Below are 12,829 nucleotides of genomic sequence, written 5' to 3' on the forward strand. Positions count from 1 at the left end.
CATCGCATGGTTATAACATTTTTATTATCCTTTTTAATTTCTATTTGCATTATCACGTGTTTATGAAAAAAGGATGAACATGCAGCGGTTGTATCTGCATGGTTATATAACCAAAGTGTAATAGCCTAATGAAATTGTTATCATCATCTGTATGTTACATTCTACACACTGAATTGAGTGTTCTGCTTAATAACATCAGTTGTATCTAAGTTAATTCATATGCCTAATGCCTGTTTGCAGATCTTAAGATTTACTACTTTAAAAAAACTCAAAAGCGTTTCTGTCATCTCAATCTTAGAGCTAAATCTTGAATACTTAATCATATAATTATATAGAAATCGTCACATATCATGAACCAAGACATTTAATTAAAAAAATCTCCAAAAAAGTCGAAAAAGTAGAGCACGAAGCTTACATTGGCTGAAAAAATTTCTCAGGTACAGCAGTTACCCTCTGACTCGCACCACTGACCAAGAAATAACTTCTCCTTACAATACCAATACAGTATTCAGATAAATTAAGAAAGGAAAATGAAGAAAATTTCAATGAAAGGATAATTAGTTGATTCAATACCTAAGTCTCCAAACTAACGACTTAAGAGTTGTATAGCAGACGGACTCCTAAGCACTTGCGAAATTTCTGATGATAACGAGGATGATTGTAATCCCGTCTGGGTTATAATCACACGAGTTATAAACAAAATCGAATAATTGCAAAGCAGGGGTGCATTTAATGAGTAAACAGCTTAAACGATTGCTGAACATTGGACAACCGAAAGTAATGTAACCAATTTATCACAACTATGACTAAACTTGCGAAAAAATACACTTCAGCCAAAAGAATTTATAATGCTATAATTCCAGCTGATGTGCATTGTCCAGTTTTACAGACATGACTCGTAATCTCTCCTATACCACTGTCCGATTTTGAGCATGATACTGCGCCGTGTTGAGGGGGGTTGGAACGATTTTGGTTGCCACACCCCTTCATAAGACTCTGTGAAATTACCCTCCCTCGATGTCAAACAATTTTTTTTTTTTTATGGCGACGACTAATACCCTCTTAAAACTGTGGGATCCTCTCGAAGACGATAACTAAATTGAGCCGCTGACAATCTGTGGGGATGGTGAATTTCTCCATAGTTTTGGTCAAAGGTAAACGTAAGTTCAGTATCTACTTAGAAATCTCCAAGTGCATATATCATGGTTCATTGTAACTCTGAAGTTTGAGCATCTATCTCGACTCCGACTGGCTTCACAGACTTTGCCTTTCCCATTTGGGGTTTAATTTTGTGCTTGTCGAAGTCTTCTTTTGAAACGTTCTCTTATCTAAGTGAGGAATTTGAGGCACTAATTAGATACTTTCCTTTCGCTAGCAAACATTTTTTTTCCTGTTGAAGACGTGCAGATCATGAAGACTCAAATTTATCCATACCTCATTATTTCTCAAGCAGTGAAAGAAGAAAATCGTGAAACCCTGCCGAAAAAAGGGGTCCAGTAAATAGATAAGCAGATAAATAAATAAATAGTTAATTGAAAAAAAAGAAAAAACCTGTAGGTTAGAAAAACGTCAAAGGAACATTAACCCTTTTAACTCCCAAAATCTCATTGGTAATTCTCCTTACTCTCTGCTATATAGTGCTTGTGATTTTAATTTGGAGAATTTGGTATTGGATCAACTAGTAATACCCTAATTAATGTTTTTCTTCATTCTCGTGACCTGTCTGCTTGATACTGTATTAATATTGTAAGGAAAAATTCTGTCTTGATCACTCATGAGAGTTAAAGGGTTAGTTTTCTTTTTTTTTCACCAGAGTCTTCTCGTAAAATTAACGGTCCCACACTTCTTTTTATTTTCAGTCATTCTTTTCTATCGGCTATCAGCTAAGCCTGATCTAATTAAGGGCACTCTAAGCGTAAGAATTAATGGTATCTTGGTACTTCAGAGGTTTTAGCAGGTCTATAGTTTTAGAGATAGGCCATCACAACCTAATTTAACTAATTTTCTCGCTTTAAGTTCTCTCTGTGCTTAACATTAACTTTAAAAGTTTCTGAATCAGAAAGTTAATCTGAGTTACACCTTACTCATTTTGAAAGTTTGATAATCATCTTCTTGGAAATACGCCTTAACATTCCTCTAGAAATAGCACCTCAGGCGCATCAGCCCTTAGCTTTGTACTTTACCTGTGTAGAGTTTAGGATGACAAACATGTAAGAAAACGCAATGTGCAACGGCGACAAGAAACCAATCAGCCACGTAACTCCAAGCAACGGAGTCAACACCACGCATGCTCGAACACCAACCCTGAAGGAGAAAAAGAGATTTGTATTCAACCTGAAAACTCGATTCCTCAGGGAAACAAACCCCAGACCGTCGGATTTCGCAATCGGACGTCCAAAAACGGAGCTACAGTACTCAATAATGTGCTATACCATTATGACGTTCATTTGTGTCAAGTATCTGGCATTCTGTTGGGAACAGCTTTGTTGAAAGGATCGTGTGATTCATAGGAAGAGGGAAATGTTCATCCTACCTGATCTGCTCACTCTGGTTGTCTTTCACATGTTGGATTGTGATAATTTCCTTGATAACTCGCACGAGGATCGCGATATTAATCTTTACAAGCAATAATAGGAAAACATGTTATTTAATTTTTGTATATTGTCCATCAGGAATGGTATAAAATATGAGAAAAAAAAAAAAAAAACAGAAGCGGGAAAAAGGGGCGGCAGCTAAGAGTGATGTCGACTCCACTAATTAGGATTTTCAATAAGAAATGTTTCGGCACAAGAGTATGGGAAGTAACTGGAGTACATTTTGAAAAATAGGTCAAATAGCTTAAGTCCCTAAGCCATTTGCTATTATACAGCTTTGGGAATATAAATTCGTTCTCAAGACACTTTGTGGTTTAGTGGATGGATCAATAGATTCCTCCTGTCTGTTTCTTCTTTATAAAAAGAAAAAAGAAATCCTTGACTGGGTCATGATGCCTTACTTAAAACCAAAGGAGGATCTGTAAACGGGATGAGATTGACCACTTTCGTTTATGTTTTGGCATTTTTTGTGGAATGTTGACGAAGGAAGACTCTGATAGACTTATTGGAAATCTGACAAGACGTATCAAAATATATTTTAGATTAAAGTGCTAAATAATTTTTAAAAAGAAGTTTCAACACATACAAGTTCGATTAGTCCAACAAAGGAAACAAAAATCCAGATGATTTTGTTTCTTGAAGATATCCAGCAGCTTGGGGTTTAGAACAAAAAGAAAATAATGGATGAATGGATAAATGTATCAATAAAACAAGGAATAGAAATTGAAAAGAGAGAAAGGCCAAAGGAAGAAAAAAAAGAAAAAGATAGACGACTTAGTTTCGATCCACACATTCGACGTGAAGAAGATTACCAGAGGGGCGCTCACAACCCTTCCCCTGGTTCTTCCCCGTTCAGGTGGCTGGCACATATGGCACATATCCGCAGCGATACTTCCGGGTCCATAGAGAGGATGTAGTAGGTAAAATTTCAAACTTACTACTGATCACTGACATAATTCTCGATTCCATCTTCTCCTGCAACGATACCTAAAGATGCAGTAACTATAACCGCAGGAAGTCCTAAAACAAAAGTGCGCAATTAATAAAGCTGGTACGGTTGACAATAAGAAATACTAGATAATTTCTAGGGCCACGATATCTACTTTTAAAATAGTTTAATGACATTATTTTCGCTTTATCATAAATAATAATTATTCATTTAATAATTGACTATTTTATGGTTAGCATTGATGGTCAATCCGACTTTTGTATTGAAACATTGCATAAAAGCATAAAACTAAGGAAAAACACCATTGTATATATATCTATATATCTATATATATATATATATATATATATATATATATATATATGTTTCGGTTGAAAACTGCTTTGCTTTATTGGATTTATGATAGTGGCCTGGTTTTCAATAGGATTCAATATTGTCACATCTTAAGAAGTAGCTTTACTTACCCCAACAAAGGCCATGAAAGCGACATATTTTATAGTTGATGTTGTACACCTTTACAACAAATACGTAAATGCAAGCTCCCTCGACAAGTATCCAGCAGAAAGCTGCCATCAGGAAGTACTGCATGAGAGCAGCAACTGTGACACAGGCAGCCTGTAAGGAATCATCATCAATAGGCTGATGTACTGATAAGCGAGAATTTATCAGAAAAAAGAAACAGCTCAGTCAAGCTTATCTTAAAAAAAAAAAAAAAAAAAAAACACCGAAGGATAAATAATGTTAATTGAACTGAGTGGAGTGCAACTTGGGCTGAAATCAAAGGCGTGATTTCAGAATTGAACGAGCGCGCAGCGCGAGTTGGATTTGAAATCACAAGTATGATTTCAGACCAAAATTGCACGACACGAGGTCCAATTACCACTTTATTATATCCATTTTGAAATCGCTCAAATACAGGACTTGGTAAATTAAAAAAATTTATTGATGCAGTACTGAGCTAGTTTGAAATTAAATTCATCCATTTTTTGGAGGGAAAAAGTAACAGTTTAGGAAACAAAAGAAGGAAAATTTACCACGTGATACTCTTTGTCTCAAATTTTACTGCAATTTGATTGGTTACTTTAAACAAGCCTTGAAATCTGTTTGGATGTTTTGTTTTTAGCGTAGCCTTCTCATTGGCTGGGAAAAAGATGTGATTTAAAACAAGAAATGGTGCGATTCGTGCATAAATCGCACTAATTAGAGCCAGTCAGATTACAGGGACCACCAGTGATTTCAAAATAGGTGTAATAAAGATGTAAAACATTCTGCTCCAACTCTCACCTTGTTTTCTGTGGCATCAATCCCAGCAAAGAAGACAATGTGTCCAGCTCCAATGCAAGATGTTAGTCCCACCCGAATATGGGACATGGGTGCTTGCCTGTCTCTACAGAAGCCCAAAATAAATAGCCGTGTTAGGAAATGTGAAAACCAAAAGGAAGAAGATTCAACTGAGGAAATGAAGGAAGAGAAAACTTACCTCAATAAATTCATATCTAATGTGCTGGTGATGTCCTTCGCTCTTAACTCTCTGTCTACCTTGTGCAAAATTCACAGCTGACTTCCTTTTTTAATTTGTGGGCTATTTTGTCTCAGTTTAGTTAATTTGACCGACAGAATGTTTGAAACCACCGTCAGGTTACCCTACCTCCCAGGTTTATTCAGATTGATTACACGTCAGTCTTTGTCAACCAAAGGGTTCTTTACTCTCACCTGGACTATCAGACGACACAATAAAAAAGACCACATCCTTCATGCTAAATTGACCAATACCTTGAGCAATTTTTAGTTCGCAAGTTATACTATATAACTAAAGTAGACCTACGTTAGCCGTATATAGCTGATGATTGTTACAGAAACTCCAGCCAGCGATAGAGCCATCCCAACACGTGTAAGAACTGTTAATATCCTGTCATCTTCCTTTGAAGTCAATTGAAATACACGACCTTCATTTTAAATGGACTTCCTTAGCGTAAAACCATGCTCCTGAACTTCAGGGACACTTCGAAAAAGACTGATTTTTTAATGAACATTCCAAGCTCATAGGAATCAGGGTGTCACATGAACCTCCTTATAAGTGGCAGATAGTAACTAAAAATACACTTCCTTGAGTGTATCTGAGTGCAATTGACCCAACACACTTTTAGGGGTGTTCTTTCTTTCAAGCCACAGCACTCCTAACTGAATGTTTTGGAAACACTTTATAATGGCCAATTTTTTATGTCAAGCAAACGAATTGTACAGCAAAGGTTTTTGAAGTACTAACACTACAAATGCATTTTCTTTGCAAGTACCTTGTTTGATTAAAATATAAAGTTGACATGATACATACTGACAACTAATACAATTATGTACCATGGAAAGAACACTAAATGAAACTCATACCTTTGTATCCGTTGTATTATTTTCATCTTTACTTGCAGTAGTATCCATTAGAACAGCAAAGTGAGTTAAATGATTGCACTTGCATTCCGTTTGGGATTCGCTGATGATTCTGGTGAAACATCCTTGCGCTGACCAACCCTCGGGGCTTTATACGAAAAAAAAAAATTCATGTGGTTTATTGTAGTTCCAGGGTATAGAATATAATAAAGCTCTCTAAATGGCCAACACAATACATGTAGGTGTAGAAAGACATCTCGTGTAATTGTGCAAGAAGTAAATTTTGGCCGAAAATAACGAGCCTTACCCATCTCCAAACATGTCCCAGAATACACACTCTCTGCTTCTTCCACCGGCCTGAAATAAATTTAAAAAGTACGAATCAAGAGGAAGTTTATAGCAACAAGATATCATAAACTCTATAATCCCTTGATGGGAAATATAAAGTTTGAAATCTAAGATTTTTATACACAAGCTTAATATCATGAGATGGTTGAGCGTTGTCAGCTGAGTTGATGATGTGAATTGGCCATCGTTTAGAGATTATAGAGCGATGTTTCGCGTGTCAGGCAAACTGTCTTAGAGAAAGCTATAGATTGAACAAGGTTTGAAAGGCGAATGTGAACTCCTTTCATTGTAGAGGTGATGTAGATACCTTTATGTGTTTAAAAACCAAGGTGATGTTCTCCAGTAATACATCTGCAGGCTCAGGGTATATTTCAACGGACATGAGTATGGAGTTCAGCTCCCTGATAACAAAAACAACAAAAAAATACTAAATGAAATTTTAAATAGCTTTGAAGCAAAGAAATATGTAAATGCATTTATTCGAAACACAAAAAATTGTAAAATGTATCAAGATCTCGTGCAAAAGTTGTCAATGCTTGCTCACCTCTACTTCTGGGCCTTGGTTTTTGAAAAGAGACAATAATTTAAAACCACGAGGCAGGTTTGGATGCGATTGTTATCTTCGCCATACATGTTAAGGATGTTGTCCATTTTAGTTTTTTATTTATCATTATTTTTTTTACTGTAGTCTTTATACCTTGATTTAACAAACGTATTTGATTTTGTTACAGCTGAAATACAAACCTCTTTTTGTTGGTTCCTCTGGTCTTCTTGTCTGATATAAACAGCTCGGTAAGATTTTTGTACATTACTCCTACAACCATTGAGCCTTGATGGAGTTAAATTGAATGAAATGATAACTAAGGTAACGGTCAATATTTATCGCCTGGTGTAGGGGCTGTCAGAGGGTTTTGATTGTGAATTTAATTGATCCTCCCTCACTGGGTTGATTGGCAGCCAATTTTCTATAGTTCAACCCCTCCCCTCCTTTACTCTCTGTAGGCAGCGACTGATCCTCTCTCCCCTCCCCATGGTCGAAGATATTTTGTTTACTTCCTCTCTTTTCTTATTCTATGTTTGGCAGAACTACACCGTGGAACTGTTTGCGCCTCGATTTCAAAGATAAGTCTGTGTTTTTTTGTTTTTGTTTTTTTTTCCTTTTCTTTTCTTCACACTTATTTCTCGATCTATCTCTTCCGCCATGATATCACTGCCATCGGATAACAAAAAAAATTTAATCAGGGGTTCAGATATTACTGACTGAGATTACGCCTTAACATACTCACCATTCTCTTGGGCGTTTCGATATGAAATTTCCGCGAAGTTTTCGTTTTTGGGATCAGCAAAACGAAATTTTTTGCCCCTGTCCCGGTGAGGGCGACTGGCAAAAACATCTACGATTACGGGTTATACAGAAAAAAAAAAGAAATCCATGTAATCTCAAGACTATTTAGATATACGTGTTTTTAGGGTGTCGATTTAGTCCGATAGTAGAATATTAAGCCCTATATATTTTCAATCAAATTTTCTTGAGTGCGATTGGTCTTGTCCCAGCTTAAAGTAAGACTCAACCAGTAAAATTTTCCAATAATTACTTCATTTTCCTCAATATCAGGTAAGAAGAAAGACATCATTTTGTAGAATTTAGTTTATAAATTAGGTAACACTATCTATTTGGAACAAAGGATAAGCTAAGTAACTAAATTATTCAAAACGGAAAAAGGAAACAATGGCCGAGGGCTACAAGGTACAAGCCTGCGTGGACATTGAGTGGAGCCGTAAAGTTAATTTTTTTTTGCTTGTTTTTGTTTTTGTTTTTTTTATTTTCATCATCATTTTCTTCATAAGGTTTACCTGCAACTTCGCTTGAGAAGGAAATGTTGGTAGCTGTAGTGTTCAAACGTGCTTGAATGTGTCTCCTCAAGAAGTCCTCGAGAACCAGAGTGGAGAGCATCCCGTTATACTTCGTACAGGACGATGTTATGTTTTTGAGTAAAGAGAACGCGGCCTGTTTATAAGAATCGAAGGAGAGTTATTGGCCGATATGTACCTGGAGTGATTTATTTTATATTTCATTTTTATCATTGCAATCAATTTTGCCCTTGAAGTTTTAAAGGTTGTAACGAGCCATTAGTTTTTGACAGATTAAAATCTTCGAGATTGGGTAAACTACATGAACACTTTAACTTCCAAGATCTCATTTGTAATTCTCCTTACTGTCTGCTACATAATTCTTGTAATGCTAGTTCAGAGAATTTGGTATTGGATCAGGTAATATTTCCCTAATTGATATTGTTCTTTATTCTCGTAGCTTGCCTGCTTGATATTGTATTGATATTGTAAGGAGAAATTCTGTCTTTATCACTTATGGGAGCTAAAGGGTTAAATCCAGCTAATGGCAAATTTTTAATGTTGCGAAATCTTTTGATACTTTAGATGCATACTTTGAATACCCGACATGCATATGGCTGGCACGCCCGATGATTCGGATTTCATTCGAGTTCTCAAACAGCTTGTAGCAATTGAGTTTACGGGTTAGTTTACTTGCGTAGCGTGGAGCCATTCTGTAAAGTATTGTATCGCGATATTGTGCCTCGCTTTTTTTCGCTACCGGCTACAATATAATTTAACACAGTTTTCGTGTCGTCTATTCTGGAAAAGCACTATCATTATCAAACTGCATTACCTGAAAATCTTTCATCTTCTTTGGGTTAAGTTTTCTGTACATTGCCAGAATAGGACACCTCTAAATGGACCAAATAAATAAACATGGGCTTAAATAATGAATCAATCAGCCACGTTTGCCAATCTTTCAGTCAATCTTCCAGATTTTGAAATCTGTCAGTCAATCAGTTGGTCAGTCAGTCAGGCAGACAATCATTTAGTTAATCAATGATTTGCCCTCCTCATACGAGTTAACCAGTTTTTAAAGTCAAGTTATATATCAGATATGCTTTCAGTATTGCTCTAATTATGAATCTTTCGCCATTACCTTTCTATGTTCGTCCTGCTTCTTTTTTGCTATTTTTCCTGCGAGAATTGACGGAAAAGTGGAATTGGAAGTAAATAAGCGGTGTTTTGTTTGTTGATATATATATATATATTTTAATTGCTTTTCTTCGTTGGGGTTTCCCTTTTTTGCTTGGTTTCGTCTTTTCCCTCATTTCTCTTAGCGAAAGATTTGGCATTCAAGGGGAAATAATTGCCAGACGAAGTGTTGCCCTAAAAAGTGAGAGTTAGGTAATCGTTACCATATTATAGCAAATCGCGGGCGCAAGTCCTTCCTATAATCCTAATTAACGAGCTATTGTGGTAAAGCAAAATGTTATCAATCCTCATGTAACCATAACAAGACATTTACAGTTTCACTTTCGTCTACAAGTTCCCGTCGAATTTAGCCAAGAGGTTTCACACCTTTTAACTTTGTTTTCCGTTGCATACATTTTTGAGCTCAAAATGAAAATGCAAGAAATTTGTACATTTTTCGTTTTGCTTTTCGAACCACAAATATTGTTTTGAAGTGTTGATATTTCCTAAAAGTATTATTCAATAGCGTAATTTAAATTGCACAATGTCAGAATGTGCATAGTTTTGAACACAAACCCTCGCAATTTTCTGGCCATGAATTAAAATGAACAACGATTCAAGCACACTAAGCCTTCTACGCTGTCTCTTACACGCAAGAAATCCGTTCGTCTTTAGCTTCTGAGCTGAAAATTAACAAATCTTTCAGTAGAGATTTGGTCTCGAGAAGCTGAAGTTGCGCCTCGAGTAACTCTTACACTTCTCTCGTGCTCTCCAAACTTCCCTCGTGCATTCATACCTCGATATACGCATACTGAGCATAAACTAATATGTTAGTGAACTAGCATGCTGATAGTGTTAATTTAACCCATGGCAAGTTTTCGTTCACCTACCCCAATTTCTAAATGCTTTGTAGAAAATGCGATTGCAAGGCTCTCCTTGACCAAATTTGGGCATGATATAAATCCCCCAATTTCTTTTACCACTAAGTAACGTAAAATTTTGAAGATTGTGAGAACAGTTTTCAGGGACGGATTTGTTAAGTTTAAGACATCTGTCTAACTTATAACACCATTGAGAGGATGTGTTTTGAAGGAAGCTCCAGGATTCCCAATTCCACCGGCCTAGCAGTCCATCCTTTTTAAGTTTCCTACAAGTTGCTCGTCTCCTGAACAAGTGGTCTTTGGGGCGGATATCTTTGCATTTGCTCCCTGCTAACGAAGCATATCAAAGAAAAATAGAAGTCTACTGAGTTTAACACCGGAAATAGCAGCATCCTGTTAGAGTTAGTATTGGTTTCAGTCAGAAGGGAAATAAACTTATCTAGTGTTTACTTTCTCTGGACAGCTATAAAAAACGCCAAAAAAAATATGTTTACAAAGTCAAAATTTTCCTGCTAAACTTTCTCGATCTGAACCAAAAGAAGAGGCTGAAGCTTGATTAACCGTTCAAAGTGAATTTTGAAAAGCTCATGTCTCAAGTTTGAGTCTTTCGTCTCGACAGACCATGGTTCTACTTGGTTTTGTCATTTATTCTACAGTAGTTATACATTGAAAACGGAGCATCTCAAAAATTTGACGCAACTACTTCTGCGTAATTTGGCAAAACGGTCCTATTCAAACGAATTTTCAATTTACACAGAACCGCTCTCGTTTCGCTGTGCGCGAAATATTTTTATCTCTAGTAAGCTAACACTGTTTTCAAGTTGAACTAGTTTCATTAAGAAGGGATATGAATGTAGCGGTATACCACGCTTGTACTGCTGCTTAACGAGTTGCACAATCCAGCCATTAACATTCGAAAATTAAAAAATTCAAAGAAAACAGAAGATTACAAGTAAGTCGTTCGAGGTCAAGTTTTGGAGCGACAATTTTAAAATAAGAGAGAGCGGTTTTTGAAGAATACTTCTCCCTTAGGAGAAAAGCCTACGATCGAAACTGCCTCAGTCAGGTTAAATCGTGATACTTAAAATATCTCTAAAGAGTCTGCCATTCCCATTTTATAATCCAAACATTTTATTCTTCTTTTCATTTCCAACGTAAAAGCTGAAAGACTCTCTTTCAACCCTTGTTGCCGACATTTGGTCGTAATGTTGACATCTTTTAAAAATTAACACAATGCTAAATTTAAGCATAAATTCGTTATATGTGATGCAAGGGAAATGTCGCAAAATGTAGGCAAAGTTTTTCTGTTTATCGATGACAACTCCAAAACAATTTTTTTTTTTTAACGAGGCTTAGTTACATCTCACGCAAAATAAGTCTTTGCAGCGAGGAAACGCATCCGACAATTCGTGAAGTCGAAGCAGTCGAAGCAAAGCCAATTTGAATTCAGTGAAATACATGACATAAGTGATGACGAGAAGTTTAAAATGGAAAGCAATTTGACATGCATTCTATGTAATATTAGCCATGTGGTATACATTACGCGTAAGTATCTCTTGCATAGATCGGTCTTTGACAATTTTTATCTCAAAGGTAGCGATGATCCGCGAAAATCTGCTGGATTTTATTTTAACCGAAAAAGTTAATTATTTTGCACTATTTTTTATCTTTTATCTACCAGAGTTGTCCATATTCGTGATATACCGCAACTTCGGATGGACAAGCAATTACAAATGCTTTCCGTTCAAGGAATATGGGAGAAATATTAACTTGTACTCTAAAAAACGACGGGGAATACTCATATCTATCTATATGTGATCTATTCATAAATTGTGTCAGTGGTTTTGAAGGGTTTTAAAAGTAAGAAGCAGTTTCTTGTAGATGAGCGGTACTTAGAACGTAGAGATGTCAAGTTAAAGGTGATAACCCACTCACCTAGATCGACCGTCGTGAAGAAAACTGAACAAAACGCTAACGCGTGCCAAAGTGCTTTCATCATTCCAGGCGTGAGATGCACTGAGGAGACCCAAACGTCAAAATATAGCTTGTCTTTCCTCGATCCACGTTTAATGATGTATGGAGTGGATCCAATTTTGCACCAGATATTTCCAGCTGTGTATTTTATCTTGTAATATTAATGTGATCTTTTTAGCGAACAAACAATAGGCCGATTATTTTTTTTCCCTTCTTGAACTGAGTATAACCGGGTAATGATGTAATGCATCCGGGTGCTCTGAAGAAAAAAAAAGAGGAATAACTAGCTTTTCTGTTGATGTTTTAGGTCTTAGAGTCCCGGATGGGAGTAATTGCTAACTGATCCATATTATACCGCATGCTATCTAACACGCTGTTAATGGAAATCTAAACATACCACGAAATTGATCTATCAGCAAATTCTTTAACTTTACGAACAAAATATCTACATGCTTCTTGAAAGAAAAAATAATCAAGATAGAAGGAGGTATTATGTCAGGTTGAGTATCGTCTGATTCCAGGAGAGAGATTCGAACTTCAGTCCACAGAAGTCCTCCTAAATTGATCTGCCATATTAACGATCAGTCCGCCATATTTAATAAGATCCCTGCGCACCCCGGACTCCTAAGGCCGCTGCCAATGCCACGGAATTTGAATATCGAGTTCCTTAATTT

General features: G+C 36.4%; 1 protein-coding gene across 1 annotated transcript; it reads right to left on the reverse strand.

Annotated features, from left to right (window-relative positions):
* Positions 1-2: 2 nt before the first annotated feature.
* On the reverse strand, positions 3-8,347 carry LOC149051349 (adhesion G protein-coupled receptor L4-like). Its single transcript, XM_089213913.1, has 15 exons — positions 8,128-8,347; positions 7,560-7,667; positions 7,018-7,102; positions 6,581-6,674; positions 6,233-6,282; positions 5,929-6,073; positions 5,369-5,463; positions 4,828-4,930; positions 4,008-4,158; positions 3,533-3,614; positions 3,181-3,247; positions 2,534-2,616; positions 2,184-2,304; positions 1,435-1,476; positions 3-1,328 (listed from the first exon to the last, which is right to left on the reverse strand). The coding sequence occupies exons 1-15, from the start codon at positions 8,225-8,227 to the stop codon at positions 1,284-1,286; spliced, it is 1,371 nt and encodes a 456-aa protein (XP_089070039.1). The 5' UTR covers positions 8,228-8,347; the 3' UTR covers positions 3-1,283.
* Between the last annotated feature and the right edge of the window lie 4,482 nt (positions 8,348-12,829).

Source organism: Pocillopora damicornis, chromosome 1, assembly GCF_964200805.1.
Source record: "Pocillopora damicornis chromosome 1, jaPocDami1.2, whole genome shotgun sequence".
Taxonomy (NCBI): domain Eukaryota; kingdom Metazoa; phylum Cnidaria; class Anthozoa; order Scleractinia; family Pocilloporidae; genus Pocillopora; species Pocillopora damicornis.